Source organism: Schistocerca nitens, chromosome 2 (genome assembly GCF_023898315.1).
Source record: "Schistocerca nitens isolate TAMUIC-IGC-003100 chromosome 2, iqSchNite1.1, whole genome shotgun sequence".
Classification (NCBI taxonomy): Eukaryota; Metazoa; Arthropoda; class Insecta; order Orthoptera; family Acrididae; genus Schistocerca; species Schistocerca nitens.
This window is the reverse complement of record NC_064615.1, coordinates 736690021-736708022: the sequence shown is the minus strand read 5'-3', so window position 1 is coordinate 736708022 and position 18002 is coordinate 736690021. Positions and strand designations below refer to the sequence as shown.

General features: G+C 42.0%; 1 protein-coding gene across 1 annotated transcript in view; it reads right to left on the bottom strand.

The window, feature by feature from the left end:
- Positions 1 to 289: 289 nt before the first annotated feature.
- The window catches only part of LOC126234598 (esterase FE4-like), a 94592-nt gene continuing 76879 nt past the window's right edge, over positions 290 to 18002 (bottom strand). The window contains exons 10-11 of the mRNA XM_049943314.1: positions 3756 to 3876; positions 290 to 512 (exon numbers count right to left, since the gene is read on the bottom strand). Of these exons, the coding sequence (XP_049799271.1) occupies positions 359 to 512; positions 3756 to 3876 (275 nt within the window). The 3' untranslated portion in view covers positions 290 to 358. The remainder of the gene's footprint in view (positions 513 to 3755; positions 3877 to 18002) is intronic.

Here is an 18002-nt window from a genome sequence, read left to right as displayed (position 1 = left end):
TACTTACGTGCGCACTTACCTTTCTACAAACACGTTCAGTTGAACGCAAGGAATTAATCATTAGGTGCTTATGTGAATGATACACAAAAATATCTGAAGAATTAATTCTTTGTGTAAATTTCATGCAATTCTTACTGTGAATATTGTCATCAGCCATAGATGTATGCGGTGGAAGAGTAAGTGTATGTTATAGCCATTATTCTCTATAGTTTAAAATGATTTAATATTAAGAAAATGGACCGTTCCACTAAGTGACGGCGAATCAAACGTATAAAATGCAGCATATCATTTGTTAATTACCAAAGTGGACCAGACCCAGTAACGTGCCACAAAATTTATATTCTGGCTGTTGCACTTCCTATGGCAGTAAACTGTGCCAGAAGTTCATGTAGGACTCAAATAATCTCATTCTTGGCTTCAGAGGAGCTGTTAGCTCCAAGTAGAAGGGCGACGATTCGTTGTAGGTTCCCCATTTTTCCGTCAGCAGTGAGTTCAGTTCTGGAGTGGGATTACTGCAAAGAAAAAGCAACATCATCAACGAATCGTGAAGTAATGTGTTCTGTCAGATGTACATGGTCAATCCGATACAAACCGCCCGACAGAAAATTGAAGTACAGACAAGAAATAATCTGACCTCAATGTAACTTAGCACACGATTACACCATCGTTAGGTATCTAAATGATTAAATTTGCAATTCTTTGTCACAAGTAGAACGGCCAACAGTGTGCAATAGCGTTGATGGTGTTTAATGTTGCTACCAAGGCTGTCGGGGATAATCCGAGGTCACAAATGTCATGGAATAGCGATACGCACTTATACAGTTGGCAGTAATTACACAAGGTATAAAAGGGCAGTGCAATGGCGGAGCGGGAATTAACAGAATTTGAGCGCGGAATGGTAGTTGGAGCTATACGCTTGGGACATTCCATTTCGGAAATCATTGAGGAATTCAATATTCCGAGATTTTCATTGTCAAGAATGAGCCTAGAATACCATATTTCTGGCATTAACTCTCGCCACTGACAACGCAATGACGATCGAGAGCAGCGACGTTTGCGTAGAGTTGTTAGTACTAACAGACAAGGAACACTGCATGAAACAACCGCATAAATCAATGTTGGACGTACGATGAACGTATCCGTTACGACAATACGGCGAAATTTGGCGTTAATGGGCTATGGAAGTAGGCGATCGACGCGAGTGCCTTTGCTAACAGCACGACACAGCCTGCAGCGCCTCTCGTGCGTTCGTGACCATATTGGTTGTATCCTAGACGACTGGAAGACCGTGGGCTGATCAGATGAGTTCCGATTTCGGTTGTTTAGAGCTCATGTTAGGGTTCCAGTGTTGCCCCCACCCCTCGAAGCCATGGACCCACGTTTTCAACAAGGCACTGTGCAAGATGGTTAACAGACTGGGTCCGGCAACTGAACCGATCATTGGCATATGGTCGTCTACTTGGAGACTATTTGCACTGATGGACTTCATTTAGCCAAACAACGATTTACCCTGGTCAAAACTGTTCGCTGTTGGTTTCAAGAACATTCGGGACGAGTCGAGTGAATGATTTGGCCACCCAGATCACCCGACATGAATCCCATCGAACATTTATGGATCAAAATCGAGAGGTCAGTTCACGCAAAATATCCTGCGTGTGCAACCCCTTCGCAATTATGGATGTCCATGAATGTTCAAATGTGTGTGAATTCCTAAGGGACCGAACTGCGTAAGTCATCGGTCCCGAGACTTACGCACTGCTTAAACTAACTTATGCGAAGAACAACACGCACAGCCATGCCCGAAGGAGGACTGGAAGCTACGGCGGGAGGGGCCGCGCCATCCGTGACACGGCGCCTCGGCCCGCGCGGCCACTCCGTGTGGCATGGATGTCTATAGAGGACTTCCAACGACTTTTTGAGTCCATGTCACCTCGAGTTGCTACAAAGTGCCAGTGAAAAGGTCCTATACGATATAAGGAGGCATCACATGTCTTCTGTCACCTTAGTGTATGATGGGCATTAAAAGTCACATGTTGAGTGATCACTGTGAAAGACTCGGAGACGCGGCGTACTCGAGTGAAACAGCATAATCAGCAGCTGACAGAATCTGAAAGGGACTTCACTGTGGGTCGCCGGCTTGGCGAATCATCCCGCATCCAGATTCGAGGGGCACGCGGATGCAACATTTGTTCGATGTTCGACTTCATAGGAGCGTGGGGATAAGCAACCTCGCCGTCAGGGTTCCATTCGACCGTGTCGATCACCACAAGGGATTGGGCGCCAAGGACATTGTAACTCCTCTACATCTGCTTCTTCCATTTGAGAACAAGTAATGGACTCCATGCAACATTCTGTGTTAATCAGTAACATTCCTCAAAACCTAAGACCAGTTGGACTACGGAATTGCTGCCCCCATGTGTAGGAAGCTGTTAAAGCCACAACACAAACGGCTACTTGAAATTTTAAACATTTGATTCGCTGTGATCCAGCATCCGTACGCTATTTAAATATAGGACGTATACACAGCCACTTCGACTGCACAAAATTTTGTCAATTGACCACGATTTCTATTGCACTAGGGCAATCTTCATCAGAATAGAAAGTTACATGGAATACCTAAAAATATAATGACATGGACTGAAACACACTTAATAGGATTACTTCCATAAATTACGTACAAACGGAATGTATTTACATGTAATCACACCATGGTTAGAAACGTCTGAGTAAAATACTCTCGTCAAACAGAAATTCCATACGAATAAAAACTACCAAGAGCGGCATAACACAGTCCCTACCGTCAGACTAAATGGCAAACAGACCGAGGCAGCCATGAGGTGGACAAGAAAACAGACTCACGCCATCTAACAGGAATTAATCGAAATACAGACAACTTAAGAGCGAATGATGCGTTGCAAGGACAATTTTAAATATTACTGGTAACAAACAGGAACCACTGTATGGAAGTTACAACATAACGTAAGAGTCTTTTTTACAAAAGAAAATACAGTTCAGGTAATATACAGAGAAAATATAAGATTGGAAGGGAAAACGATGTTTGGGAGACTACATTGAAAACAGTATCGCCATTAAGACAGATTTAATTAGCGGCTCTATACATGAAAAAAAATTTTTGTTGCTTTAAGAATGAGACTGTCCTTCAGAGATAGGTGTTTAAAAATTTCTAGCTCTTCTAAGATGTTAAGCCTAAAGCCTTTTCTTTTTTTCTCTGAGTGCAAGATCTTGACGTCTTTTACATCTTCATGATTATTCCCTGTGATTAATAAATGATCGGCGAAAGATGAACTATGAACATTGGTCCCTTTTTTCCCTAGAAGGTACTCCTTGAGTCTTATCGAAATAGCTCGGCCTGTTTGCCCTATGTGGGTGCCATTACGTCAGAAACGTTTTTGCGTGAATCACTTCATGTCAAATGGCAGCTCCGCCAGCGCGAGAAACAACCGACGTCTGTATATGTGCGTATCGTTATCTCATGACTTTTGTCACCTCACTGTAGTTGTTCCGCGATGAACGCAAACTAGCGGTATATGTTCCTGAAACTTGCATTCTGATCAAAACTGGCGTCAGTATTATAGGATACGGTATCTGTGCCCTTCTGGAGCCTCTTTGCTGGGGTGTAGTGTGGCAGATGCCCCGGTAGAATGTTGATTATTTATGCTACTGGTATTTATTTGTTAACATCATATTCATAGTATTGCATCAGGCTAAAGTAGACAAAAGAAAATTGAACTTACTCATACTTAGCAAAATTAGCCCACATTGCAGTCATCTGGTCGCTGAGAATAGCACCATCTGATGTGGGATCAAGTGAAGTCGAAAAGAACATGTTTATTATGTCGGCGGCGTGGCCTGCACCTGGGGAATATTAACATAAAACACAAATGTAACATTGATATATTTCTATAATATCTTCGTAACAACATCTATCGCGCATTTGAAATTTCGTTACAGATGATTGCTGTAAACTACATTCCTCAGATAAGAGATTCTACACAAAGGTAGTTCTGTTCTAACAGATGTAATAAAACAGACAGGTGCCATTCGAAATTAATTACGCAAGTGTCTGGAAAGCTTCATGATAATGAATTTATTTAGAAGTATTAGATAGCTCGTGTATCAATAATTAGTGCACGATGCATTATATTCATGGACATAATTGTCTAACGTAATTGTGGATAACGAGTTAAGATTTCAAAACCTAACATTTACAGTTGTGAGGGGAACTGATTGGAGCGCAGACAATACCAATAATATAGATATTCCAGAATGAGATTTTCACACTGCAGCGGAGTGTGCGCTGATATGAAACTTCCTGGCAGATTAAAACTGTGTGCCGGACCGAGACTCGAACTCGGGACCTTTGCCTTTGCCCGTGAAAGGCAAAGGTCGCGAGTTCGAGTCTCGGTCCGGCACACAGTTTTAATCTGCCAGGAAGTTTTAATATAGATATTGTTTGGGATGAGGTGTTAGAGAATATTGTCGTTAGCTCCAAGCACTGACTGCAGTAATTCTGTGTAGTAATTTTGTTTCGACTCTATATTCACTTGAAAATGGAGTGTGTAGCTAGTAAAAGAAACATTTACCAGTGTTACAAGAAAATTTTGATGTGAAGTAAGTGGGGCGTGAGAAAAGTAACGGTGTTGTTTTTTATCTACCAAAGCTTTTATTTTTTTCGAACAACTATATTGTCCCCTTCAGAGTCGTTCCTTTCGGCACATATATACCGGCGGAGTCGTTTCTTCCAATGTTGATAGGAGCACTGGAAGGCTTCAACTGGTAGGGCCTATAACATGTGTGTCACATTCCTTTTAAAATATTTTTCAATTTCTGGAAAAAAAGTCACAATGACTCATAACAGGTGGTTAGGGGGGGAGAGGAATGTGGAACAACAGTAATGGTTTTTGACATAAAAAATTCGGTGAACGAAATGGCCCTGTGACATGACTCAGTGTCGTGATGCAGCATCCACTTGTCTGTAGTACCCTTCATTACTCGATTCGAGCCTTTGAGAGACGTGTTTGTAAAGCACTTGGTTGACAGTTTGTCCTAGAGGAACAAATTCCTTATGCACAATACTACTACCGTCAAAAAAGCAAATCGGAGTTGTTTTGATCTTTGATTTGATCATTAGAGATTTTTTCGGTCGAGAGGATGTCTCAGCGTACCACTCCTCACTTTGCCGCTTTGTCTCAGCTCTGTGCTCAAAAATCTAGGATTCGTCACCTGTGATAACACGACTGAACCATTCGTGGTCATTGGCAGCCCGCTCAGTAATATCAACGCACAGGTTTCTTTAATTGTCCTTCTTCTCAGTTGTGTGGTTTTTCGCAGCAATTTGGCACAAACCTTTCGCATGTGCTAAACTTCTGTCAAAAATTGATGTCCGCTGAAAGTTTTTAAGTTTAACAAGTCATCTGTCATCCTTATTATTAAACGTAGCCCTTCGATTTTTCCGTCGGCTTTTGAAGATGAAGGTCCCTCCGAGCGAGAATCATCTTCAACGTGTTCTCGGTCTTGCAAAAGTGCATTATGCCAGCGAAAAAACAGCCACTCTTCATACATATTGTTCTCCGTAGGCCTGTTTCAGCTTTTAAGAGGCCACAGTTGCGGATTCCCCATGTTTAACAAAAACTTGATGGCATAAAATTTCTCCAAATTCCACTGCTCCATTTTCATAATACGCAACAAAAACACAACTTCACTGATGGTGCTCTTAAAAATCATTTGATGGCTACACAGAGCTGAAACTCAGACTGAGCTTATGTAAGGGATGAACACACCGGTCTACACATGTAGAACAACACAGCGTTGCCAGATCGCTGACAGTTTTGTCACTCTCATTACTTTTCTCACGCACCTCATACAGTATGGGTGACTACGGAAAGCATGGTTGATTACTGCTTTGTTTTGCTTTTCCCTCTCTTAGTATCCTGCGGCTCAAGAATGGAATGAAGGTGAACGATTAACGTCCAGCCGACGACGAGGGCATTAGAGGCACAATGTGGAAGTGTGGGTCTGAAATCGACATTGAGTTTTCAAAGAAACCATCTCGATGTTTAGGGACGCCACTGAGAACTTAAATCTCGACGACTACGATGGGACTTCTAGGCAGCCGTTTAGGGTGACCACTGCACCATCTCGCCAGGTAGTAACAACAGCATGTGTCAATGAGCCCTGTATGATAACAAGGTAGCATAACAGACGCATTTATGTTAAGTGTTGACCGATAAGCTACTTGTTAGTTGGTGTTATTGAAATGCTTTAAGAGGGGACGTTCATGAAATTGAGGGAAAATATTAATCATCGGTTTTTTTATGTGTCAGTAGAATTCATGGACAATAAGTTCACAGAGTTTCATCCAAAATACCAGAAAAATAATTGAGTTTTGTGACATTCCTGCCACGCTCACTTTCTGAAGCAACTTTCTGTGAACAATGGTTCCGTGTGTTACTTAGAAGCAAACTCGTACAGATACATCTAGAAGCCTGTGATTTATTCTCTTTGGTTTTGGAAATCATCTGTGTCTCTGTTCTGTATCTCAGAAACAATAACAACCAGCTGCTTTGTTTTTGAAGAAGCAGTTCCTGTTTTACCATATTTTAATTTCACTCAAGAGGTCTTGAGAAAAGTAGATTTACAGCGCCTCTCTGCAGCTGAAAACTCAGTTGAAAATCTGGTAAAGGAAAGAAGGCAGAAAACAAGAAACCAGAACAGAATCCTTGGAGGGAAAGAGGAACCTGAGTACAAATCTGGGGCCTTTTCAAGAGGTGACATAAGTAAACGCGTTAGGTTGCTCTTTAAGCAGCATTTCCTGAAAATTATGTTTTTTAAAGTGGATGTACATTTTTCTTCAGGACCTATGCTGGCCAGAACTATGAAATTTTGTACACTTATTTCTATCAACCCAATAAACATTGCCTCAACAGGAAATTACGAAATTTGCATGAATTTTATATTATACTAAAAGAATTGTAATTAAAATGATTAAAATGCTCCTATTAGATACACTCATGTGCATTACGAGAGAATCTTACTATGTGCAAAGAGATTAAACTAGGAAAATTTTGACGAAATCTCTTCAATAGTTACCGACGAAAAGATACATACTTTTTTTTCAATAAAATTTTTAAATTCTATAGAAAAGTTAAATATATATAATCTGATGAACTGAACAGTAACTGTGTTAATGTCACAGAATTTCATTATTCTATCTTCAAAATTGTGGATTTGGCGCATGTTTTAAATAGTGTGTGTTCTTCTTGAACGTCCCTCCTTAACAGCTAATGGTTTTCATTGTTTGTTTAGTTGTTTGGTTGTAGAATAACGAGTGATACACTACATTTGTCTCACATCTCGTTCAGACAATGTCATATTTGGACAGAACCCCTCATTGTCACGGAGATACCAACATCAATTGCAGGATGTGCCGGTAGCAGCAAAATCGAACAGTACAGTGGTAACTGCTGTTAATAGGTCTTATATTTGTTTGCCAATGCATGTTTAGTTTACTTAATGATGGATCAAGCGACGAACTAAACACTCTGACGTACATATTTGTGGTTTGAAAATAGTAGAATGAGTTAGTACACAAGTATCTAATTCTGTATGTCCGTCCTCTGAAATTACTGATCGTTACAATAATTTATTCTGTTATGAAAATTAAAGAGGTTATTGGACGACCACAAAATTAAAAAACGACAATAAAATGTGAAGTAAAATTTTATAATCTTAATTGGCCAGTGTTTGGATTCCTGTGCTCCCGATAAACACTTAGAACCATCAAGAGAGCAGTGGGCTGCTGTCAAAGCCATTCACCCTAACCATTATCAACGTTAAGCTCTTACTAACATGTCTCATATTCGGCTGTTTCTGGAGGATAAAACAGAACAATCAATTATAAAAGCAAATAACCTTCTTTTCATTTAGAGTTTGTCCCTCCTGGCGGCAGGGCCCGCTAAGTGGATTCGCTGTGTCTATTTTGTTCGATCGTGTGCCATGTCTGGATGAAGATTTGTAGCCTTCAAGTCGTTGTGCAGAGCGTCGTCCATCGTTATCCAGTTAGTCCCTCAGATCTCTTTCCCATGACTTCCACTGTGTATGCTGCCTTTGCAGTGGTATCGTCCTTTGCGCGCGGCACGTGTCCAGACCATCGAAGACGGCTTTCTGGCATTTTCTCCAAGATCGGTGCAGCCCTGAAACGTTTCCTGATAGTGTAACTCGAGACGTGATCCAATCGAGTGATGCCACCTGTCCATCTAAGCATCTTAGTTTCCATGACTCCTAACCGTCGTTCTGCCTCTTTTGTAGTCGGCCAACACTCGGTGCCGTAGAGAGCACTAGGAAGGTTGTGAGTCCGGTAGATCTTTGACTTCAGGCGACCCTTAATCCGGCAATCGCAGTTGGCGCCTGTTGTCGTTCGCCACTTCACCCAGGCTGCTTGCGTCCTTGCGTTGACCTCGTCTGTAAGATGGCCATAATTAGAGACTGTTGAACCGAGGGATTGTAATTGGGCTGCTTCTGTGTTGGCAGCGCTGTGTAACGCTTTGCATTGGATCTCTGACTGCGCTTTCTCTGTAGCTGGTTGGTCTCGTTGTTGGAAATTAATCGCCAGTAGTGTTGGGCAGTTGGAAGTTAGTCGCCAGCAGTGATGGAAGTACCGTTGGGCAGTTGGAGGTGAACAGCCAGCAGTGATGAATGTTAGATGAGAGGAGTTAGCATTGATGGAGGGTAGTCTGAGGTGTTAGCGTAGGCTAACGATCTGTACAGGTTCGACTTGGAGATTGAATATTATTCATGATTATATACCTTCGTACTAGATGTCAATGACGATTTATATTCGTGTTTGAACTGGATATCACATTATTAAGGTAAAAAATACATTATTTGGTTTGCAACAAAATCTTTGCTTTGCTAACCACTTGCGTATTAGTAGTTAATGGCTTTAGTAGCTAGAATCTTTTATATAGCTGACAATATTGACGCTCGCTGTATTGCAGTAGTTGGCGTAATGAAGATTTTTGTGAGGTAAGTGCTTAAAGAGATGTATAGGTTATTGTTAGGATTTCTGTTTAGTCAGTGCATTCTTTTGAATTAATTATTTGAAGTCAGGTTTTTTTTTTTTTTTTTGAGCAGTCTGATTGTGATGCGCTAGAATATTGTGGGTCTGTATCGACATGATAAGAAAAAGTAAAGAGAAAGTAGACTCATTACGTTCAGTTTTACGCAGCTGTTTCAGAATCAAATAACGTAGAAGTTCCATCTTCTCAGGCATTCAGCAATTTAAGTACACACACACTCATTTAAATAAAGAAGTTTCAATTCTTAAACATTTCTACTCTTGGTAGATCTTCTCCGTCAACACTCATGGTTCCAACTCCTCGCGAATCTGATGTCATGTTCTCAGTTTTCTTTTCGTTGAGCCGAGGCTGTCGAGGCACATCGTGGGAGTCGGCCATTCCACTCTTGTGTTTCGTGCTGGACATCAAATTGTTCTCTGCAGCCAACATGACATCATCAGCGTAGACAAGTGTCCATCACTGTGGCATGTGCAGGTCCGATGTGACGGTGTCCGTCAGAGGAATAAACAGCAGTGGCGATAAGGCCGAGCCTCCTATTCTTTTACGCTCCTGCTGCCGCTTGGACATAGTTTCTCGGTTTTACAAACAGAAGCCGTACCCAGTTGGCAAGGTGCTTCAGCTTCCCGTGGTCTCGAAGCGCTAATCAGTTTAGATCAAGTGGTACAGATCGAAAGCCCTTCCGAGGTCTAGAAAAGAAAGGTGCAGTGGCTTGTTCTTTTCGAGTTATTTTCAACCAGCAGCTGCGCCTGATGGATTGCGTCAGTTGAGACACAATTTTTTACAAATCCGGCTTCGGTCCTAGTGAGCTATTTTGCGTATTCTTTCATCGAGAATCCTCGCGATGATCTTTATCGCGTGGCTCAGTAGTCCTACTGATCGGGCGGTAATTAGAACACCCAGCAGAACTTCCTTTCTTTTTGAAGATTGATAAAGTGATGATCCGCTGCCAGTCTGCTGGTATTCTAACTTTGTTTTATGAAACGGTTGAAAAGATCCGTTAGCCAACCTGCCGCTGTTGCACTGCTGAGAACACCAATACTCTGCTGGGAAGTCACTGAAGCCAGTGGCTTTCGCTCAGTTCATCTCCGTCAGAGCACCTCAACTTCAGCAATGTTAATTTCCTTAACTGGTCCTTCAGCAGCCGACTTGGTTGGTAAGAGTAAATATACGCTGTAAACGTGTTTTTCAACTTTTTGACTCAGACATTTTCTTCTAATTTCAATTTTCCTTTATTTAAATTGAGGAAAAATGCAGGGTGACTTCGCTAAATGGGGAAAAACAGGAGGAAATGTTTCTGGAGAGGATAAGGAGCAAACAGGTCGCACGGGCATATGGCCGAAAACGCATTCCAATGGAGGTACAACAACTTGAAGGTTGAAATATGAGATCTTTTACTGCAGGGTCGGCCACGGCGTTCCAAGCCACATACGTGCCAAATGCGCGAGCCGCGTGCCGGCTCATGCTTGGCTTTGCTCGTCCTTCTAGGAAATATCCGCTACAGTGCGACGTATCTTTCAGTATCTCGATGTGGCATTTTTCGGCCGGCAAAACTCTCTTCAGTTCCGTTGAATGGTGGTATCAGTGCAGTTTACCCTTGACTAGTTATTCACAGTATCAAGGACGTTCCCAGGTGCAGTGGCCGTTTGTACATGCAGAGACAGTCTAGCAATGAATCATCATAAACATTTAAAAATGAACGGGAACGACAGAAGACACTAATGAGAACTCTCAGTGTCTATTAGAAGCCAAGACATACGTAAGACAGGCGTTCAGCGGTGAAAGTAGAATATTGCCAAACAAAGCGAAGTAGGCATAGGGTATAAAATTGTTCTGTTCATTGAGCACTTTTGCTGCCTCTTGTTTTTATTCCTTTGTAAGTTTCACGCTCTTCTAAGAAGTTGAGAACACGGTCAAGAGAGATGTGTGGAACTTTCTTCCGATTTAAAAACCCGCTAATATAGAATTTATGAAGGAGAAAGGAGGGCAGGAACGAAAATTAGAACATCTGGAATTCACTATATACCTCTCATTTTAAGTGGGATTCAGTGCACACTGCCAGCAGTAAGACATTGCAAGGTGAGAAGCAACTTATTTCTGATCTCATATGGATGCATTTAAAGAGAAAATCGCACTATAGAAGGAACAAATTCTGACAAACACTGACAATCTTACATCTGTTTTCGAGCTGTTTTTGAGACCGTTTACCATTTCAGTTGAAAGCGCCACTGTGCATTTGCAGATGTAACTGATCGATTTTCAGAGTAATTCCCGTCTTAAAAGAAAATTCTTTTACGCTGGAACTGTTCAGGACATCTGCATTGTTTTCCTCAAGCAGAGTTTTCACTTCTCCGTAGCGGGTTTTGCAAACTTAATGAATATTTCGATTATGAAGCTAAATATGTCACGACTACGTGGCAATTTGAGTGCAAAAATTTGTAAAATCGTTTGTCTCTGTATGCCGACAGTATGCACCAGATAAAAATTGTCGTATGTCTTCAGTGTGCCCAAAAATAAATAATACTGAAAGTTTGTTACGTTTGTGATCTATGTTGTTCAGGAATATGAAACAAAGATGTACGTGGTGCGACTGCATTGCCGTCTAATTATGGCAAATTCGCAGTCTCCCCCTCTTCCGCCTCCTCACGCTCACACAACGTGGCGTGGCTATGGGGGAAGAGTGCATCCAATCTGAGTACTACGGAATCTCAGCCAGGACACGACGTGCGATCCGGATTCTTGGCTGCCCTTGTTTTACAGTGACTCTAACATCGGCAGCAGGCACGTGTCCCACTGCAAAACTACAGTGCTTCGATTCCTGTCACCCATTCTATTCCCAGACGACGCTGATGGTGACGATTGGTTTGTATGGCACTCAACTGCGCGGTCATCAGCACCCGTACAAATTCACAATTTTTACACAGTCAAATTTTCACACAATCCAAGCTAGCCACTGTCACGAATGATCACAGTGAAATGATGAGGGTGAGCACAAACACTTAGTCCCCAGGCAGAGAAAATCCCAAAACCTGCCTGGAATCAAATCCAGGACCCCGCGATCCAGAGACAGCAACGATAGCCACTAGACCACGAGCTGCGTACTATTCACAGACGAGGCTACCTCACCTCTATAAGAGGCGGTATTCTCATTTTCGCCCTTCGCAACATTCGCCTCTGGCCAACGAAGGATCCCCATGCTACGATGGCAGAGACACATCAGCACCAGTTCAGCCTCGGTGTGCGGGAGGTCTGCTTCGTGGCACTAGTCATCCTTCCATAACGCCCCACAGGCGAAACACGTCTGAATCGGTCATTTTAGAGACAACGTAATTCCATATTTTATGCAACATCAGTTATTTATGTCCAGGCCTCCTTTTTAAAGGTGGCATATAAACGATGTAATTTCCATCTGCCTCTGTATGTTTTTTGCGTCTGTTAAGTTTGTGTTAGTTTTAGAAACAACGGAACTCTGGAGTTCTGGTGTTTTTAATCTTAACGTGGCATCACTGTTGATTTTGTTGTTAGTGCTGTGTGATCTCTTTATTCCAGTAATAAGATTGGTCATCGTTGAAGAACTGAATGTCTTTTAGACAGAATAGTACATTCTTGGTCTTGGTCATCTTATGTGATTACAATGTGAGAGTTGATAGAAGTTTTATTTTAAAGTTCTGTGATAATGGAAAACTTCACAAACGAAAGGGGAGGAACGAAGCTGACTACAAGAGTGAGGTAATTAAAAGTACATGTGTTCAAGGAAGTGAGTACATAAACTATGCAGGAAGAACAATTCAGGAAAGAAAAAAAAAAAAAGAGAAATGCAATTGTCAGAAAGCATATTTTCCTAATGTTGATATATTTCACCAGACATCTTTGTTAGATTTAATAATTTCAAGAGAAAACAGTATTAGCTGCCAAAATTATGCAGTCGGTATATCTCGGTGTTCTTCACCAAAAAGTCAAATCAAATGTCGTATCACAGTCTTTATTTTTGTGTACCTAAACAGAGAGACATTTGTAGCTTTGATAATAGAAGCATTTCAGTTTACCTAGTCAGCTGACGGCACATCAGGCCGGCCGCTGTGGCCGAGCGGTTCTAGGCGCTTCAGTCCGGAACCGCACTGCTGCTACGGTCGCAGGTTCGAATTCTGTCTCGGGCATGGTTAGATTTTAGTGGTTAGATTTTAGTAGTTAGATTTTACTAGTTCTAAGTCTAGGGGACTGATGATCTCAGATGATAAGTCCCATAATGCTTAGAGCCATTTGAACCATTCCACGGCACTTCACCTTGATTGTGTATCACCGATATTGTCGAAGCGATCAGAGAAAGGTAACAGACCAATCAGAACAATGTAAACATTGGAAGGCACGACGACGCGGCGCGGCGTCTAGGTCCTACCTAAACAAGCAATGTAAACAGTCGCTGGGATGTCAAGAACGTGCAATTCGGTTTACGTAAACAATGAATTAAGTACAACTAGACGTTTTCTCTTTTACAACATTACCCTAACGAAGGTTGTAGTAGTAAAGAAAATCTAACATCAAATAAAATATGTTTCCCTTAGCACAAAACCAACCAATTATCGCGTAATTTGTTGTGCATTAATTACAATCAACTGTTTCCCCTTTTTACAACAATGCCAGTACGAAAATTAAGTTCCTACTATTTTCGTTTTCGACAACAGTAGCGTCACGAAAATGACACCAACAATGCTTTGTTTCCTGTGACACTAATACTACAATAAGTGTTCAAAGTGCCCACAATCCAGTGGATTTAGATGAGGACTGCGTGCTGGCCATCGGCGTGGACGAAAACGTCCGATCCATCATCCTGGAAATCATCTGTTCAAAATCTTCGTACTCTGGGATAAACGTAGGATGCAGTACCATCGTGGAGGAACCACATGTTATGACGTACGGCTAACAGAATATCTTCTAATAAACTTAATAGCAATGATTCCTCTACGAAGGCTCGGTAATGGTTACCAGTAAATCGTGCGGGTAAAACGTAAGACCTAATACTGTAAGCATCGATTATACCCGCCCATACATTTACGAAAAAGCGGCGCTGAAAATGTGTTGTTACTGCTTCTCGCGGATTGTATACATTCCAAGTGTGCATGTTATGGAAATTGGTAATTTCGTCGCGAGTGACACACGCTTCATCTGTGGCGAGCATTTTGTTTACAAAATCATGCTGCACACTTTGTAATAAAAACCACTCTGAGGATTCCCGTCGCGGACGGAAATCTTGCTTTTACAGCGCTTGTTTGAGTTGAATGTGGTAAGGCTGCAATCGCTCCTCTTGCGATGTGCGATGAACGACAGTGTGCGATACATCCTCTTGGTGGTCGGTGCTTCTAGTACTCTGAGTAAGATCTTCGTGGATGCGGTCCACAATTTGTTCCTCAGCTTCCAACGTACACTGTGTGATCAAAAGTATCCGGACATCCTCAAAAACATCCGTTTTTCATATAAGGTGCAGTGTGCTGCCACCTACTGCCAGGTACCCCATATCAGCGAACTCAGCAGTCATTAGACATCGTGACAGAGCGGAATGGGCCGCTCTGCGGAAGTCACGGACCTCGAACGTGGTCAGGTGATTGGGTGTCACTTGTGTCATATGTCTGTACGCGAGATTTCCACACTAGTAAAATCCCTAGGTCCACTGATTCCCATGTGACTGTGAAATGGAAACGTGAAGGGCCACGTACAGCACGAAGCCTACAGGCTGACCTCTTCTGACGGCGACCGCCGACAGTTGAAGAGAGTCGTAGTGTGTAATAGGCAGACATATATCCATATCATCACACATAAATTCCAATCTGCATCAGGATCCAGTTCGAGTACTATGACACTTAGGCGGGAGGTGAGAAAGCTTGTATTTCATGGTCGAGCGGCTGCTCATAAGCCACACGTCACGCCGGTAGATGCCAAACGACGCCTCTCTTGGTGTAAGGAGCGTAAACATCGGACAATTGAACAGTGGGGAAACGTTGTGTGGAGTGAAGAATGACGGTACACAATGAGGCGACCAGAAGGCAGGGTGTGAGTACGGCGAATTCTGGGTGAACGTCATCTGCCAGCGTGTGTAGTTCCAACAGTCAAATTCGGAGGCGGTGGTGTTACGGTGTAGTCTTGTTTCTCATGGAGGGTGCTTGCACTCCTTGTTGTTTTGCGTGGCACTATCACAGCACAGGCCTACATCGATGTTTTAAGCACCTTCTCGCTTCCCACTGTTGAAGAGCAATTCGGGGATGGGGACTGCACTTTTCAACACGATCGAGCACTTGTTCATAATGCACGGCCTGTGGCGGAGTGGTTGCACGACAATAACATCTGAGGTCATCAGTCCCCTAAACTTAGAACTACTTAAAGCTAACTAACCTAAGGACAACACACACATCCATGACGGAGGCAGGATTCGAACCTGCGACCGTAGCAGCAGCGCGGTTCCAGACTGAAGCACCTAGAAGCGCTCGGCCACAGCAGCCTGCCGATGTCAATCAATGAAGCTAAACATGAAGAAGATCTTGCAGTATATTCCTGAAGAATATTAGTAATTTTACCTTGAAATTTTGGAGAATCATTGATAATATGAAGTAACTGGTTCCTGTCTTCCATTTGGATTGCCAAGAAAATTATAAGATTATTTTTGTTGCGTAATTTAAAAAAAATTTACGCCTGAAATTAATGTTAATGTTAAAGGCAATATATTACTACTGTCATACATTTGTGTAAGTTTGCTGTATCTAACAGTTTTTATAGTTTCATAGCTTTTGTAAGTAAAATTATTATTAACCTGATTACAACAACAGGTTTCAGTGATAAATTTTCACAATCATTTGAGCCAATTTAAGAAAAAAAACTGAACTCCATTTACTTTGCTCGCTGTTTTTGCCAGGTCTACTATAGGAGCTGGAGTTTATATAGTATGTTAAATTATCCACGTAACTTTTATTTTTAACCTCCCCCACCCCAATGAACCATGGACCTTGCCGTTGGTGGGGAGGTTTGCGAGCCTCAGCGATACAGATAGCCGTACCGTAAGTCCAACCACAACGGAGGGGTATCTGTTGAGAGGCCAGACAAACGTGTGGTTCCTAAAGAAGGGCAGCAGCCTTTTCAATAGTTGCAGGGGCAACAGTCTGGATGATTGAGTGATCTGGCCTTGTAACACTAACAAAAATGGACTCGCTGTGCTGGTTCTGCGAACGGCTGAATGCAAGGCGAAACTCCAGCCGTAATTTTTCCCGAGGGCATGCAGCTTTACTGTATGGATAAATGATGATGGCGTCCTCTTGGGTAAAATATTCCGGAGATAAAACAGTCCCCTATTCGGATCTCCGGGCGGGGACTACTCAAGAGGACGTTGTTATCAGGAGAAAGAAAACTGGCGTTCTACAGATCGGAGCGTGGAATGTCAGATCCCTTAATCGGGCAAGTAGGTTAGGAAATTTAAAAAGGGAAATGGATAGGTTAAAGTTAGATATAGTAGGAATTAGTGAAGTTCGGTGGCAGGAGGAACAAGACTTTTGGTCAGGCGAATACAGGGTTATAAATACAAAATCAAATAGGGGTAATGCAGGAGTAGGTTTAATAATGAATTAAAAAAATAGGAGTGCGGGTAAGCTACTACAAGCAGCATAGTGAACGCATTATAGTGGCCAAGATAGACACGAAGCCCACGCCTACTACAGTAGTACAAGTTTATGTGCCAACTACCTCTGCAGATGACGAAGAAATTGAAGAAATGTGTGATGAAATAAAAGAAATTATTCAGATAGTGAAGGGAGACGAAAATTTAATAGTCATGGGTGACAGGAATTCGGCAATAGGAAAAGGGAGAGAAGGAAACGTAGTAGGTGAGTATGGATTGCGGGTAAGAAATGAAAGAGGAAGCCACCTGGTAGAATTTTGCACAGAGCACAACTTAATCATAGATAATACTTGGTTCAAGAATCATAAAAGAAGGTTGTATACATGGAAGAATCCCGGAGATACTAAAAGGTTAGGTTAGGTTAGGTTAGTGTTGTTTTAACTGTAAGTAGGCTGTTTAGGTTTTTTTATTGGTAACGCCACCTCTGTATGAAAATCACTGGCTGTGCTGTGTGCAGTCTGTGGCTGCTTTGCATTGTTGTAATACTCGCCATTGTAGTGTTAGGCAGCTGGCTGTGAACAGCGCGTAGCGTTGCGCAGTTGGAGGTGAGCCGCCAGCAGTGGTGGATGTGGGGAGAGAGATGGCGGAGTTTTGAAATTTGTCTTGAACTGCTATATATATTATGACTATTGAGGTAAATACATTGGTTGTTCTCCATTAAAATCTTTCATTTGCTAACTATGCCTATCAGTAGTTAGTGCCTTCAGTACTTTGAATCTTTTATTTAGCTGGCAGTAGTGGCGCCTGCTGTATTGCAGTAGTTCGAGTAACCAAGATTTTTTTGTGAGGTAAGCGATTTGTGAAAGGTATAGTTTAATGTTAGTCAGGGCCCATTCTTTTGTAGGGACTATTGAAAGTCAGATTGCGTTGCGCTAAAAAAAAAAAATATTGCGTGTCAGTTTAAGCACAGTCTTGTATAATTCTTCTAAGGGGACGTTTCATATGTCGACCCTTAGCCGAGGATACCTCACTGGAATCTTCTGATTTTCTCCTTGTAGTTTGTGTAGTTAGCGTAGATTTTGTTTATTGCTAGCGCATAATTGTAGAGAGAATCTCTTTTGTAGTTGCAGTCTTTCATTGTTGTACAGTAAAACAGTTGTGACATGCATGTAGATTTGCATCAAGTATTTAAGTAGACATTATTTCCATTTCTATGTTAATGTGTTATTTTATTTTGCTTTTCAAATTGTGCTTTTCTGTGTTATCGTGTGAAATATTGTGACAATAATGGCGTGTGAAAAACGTAACAC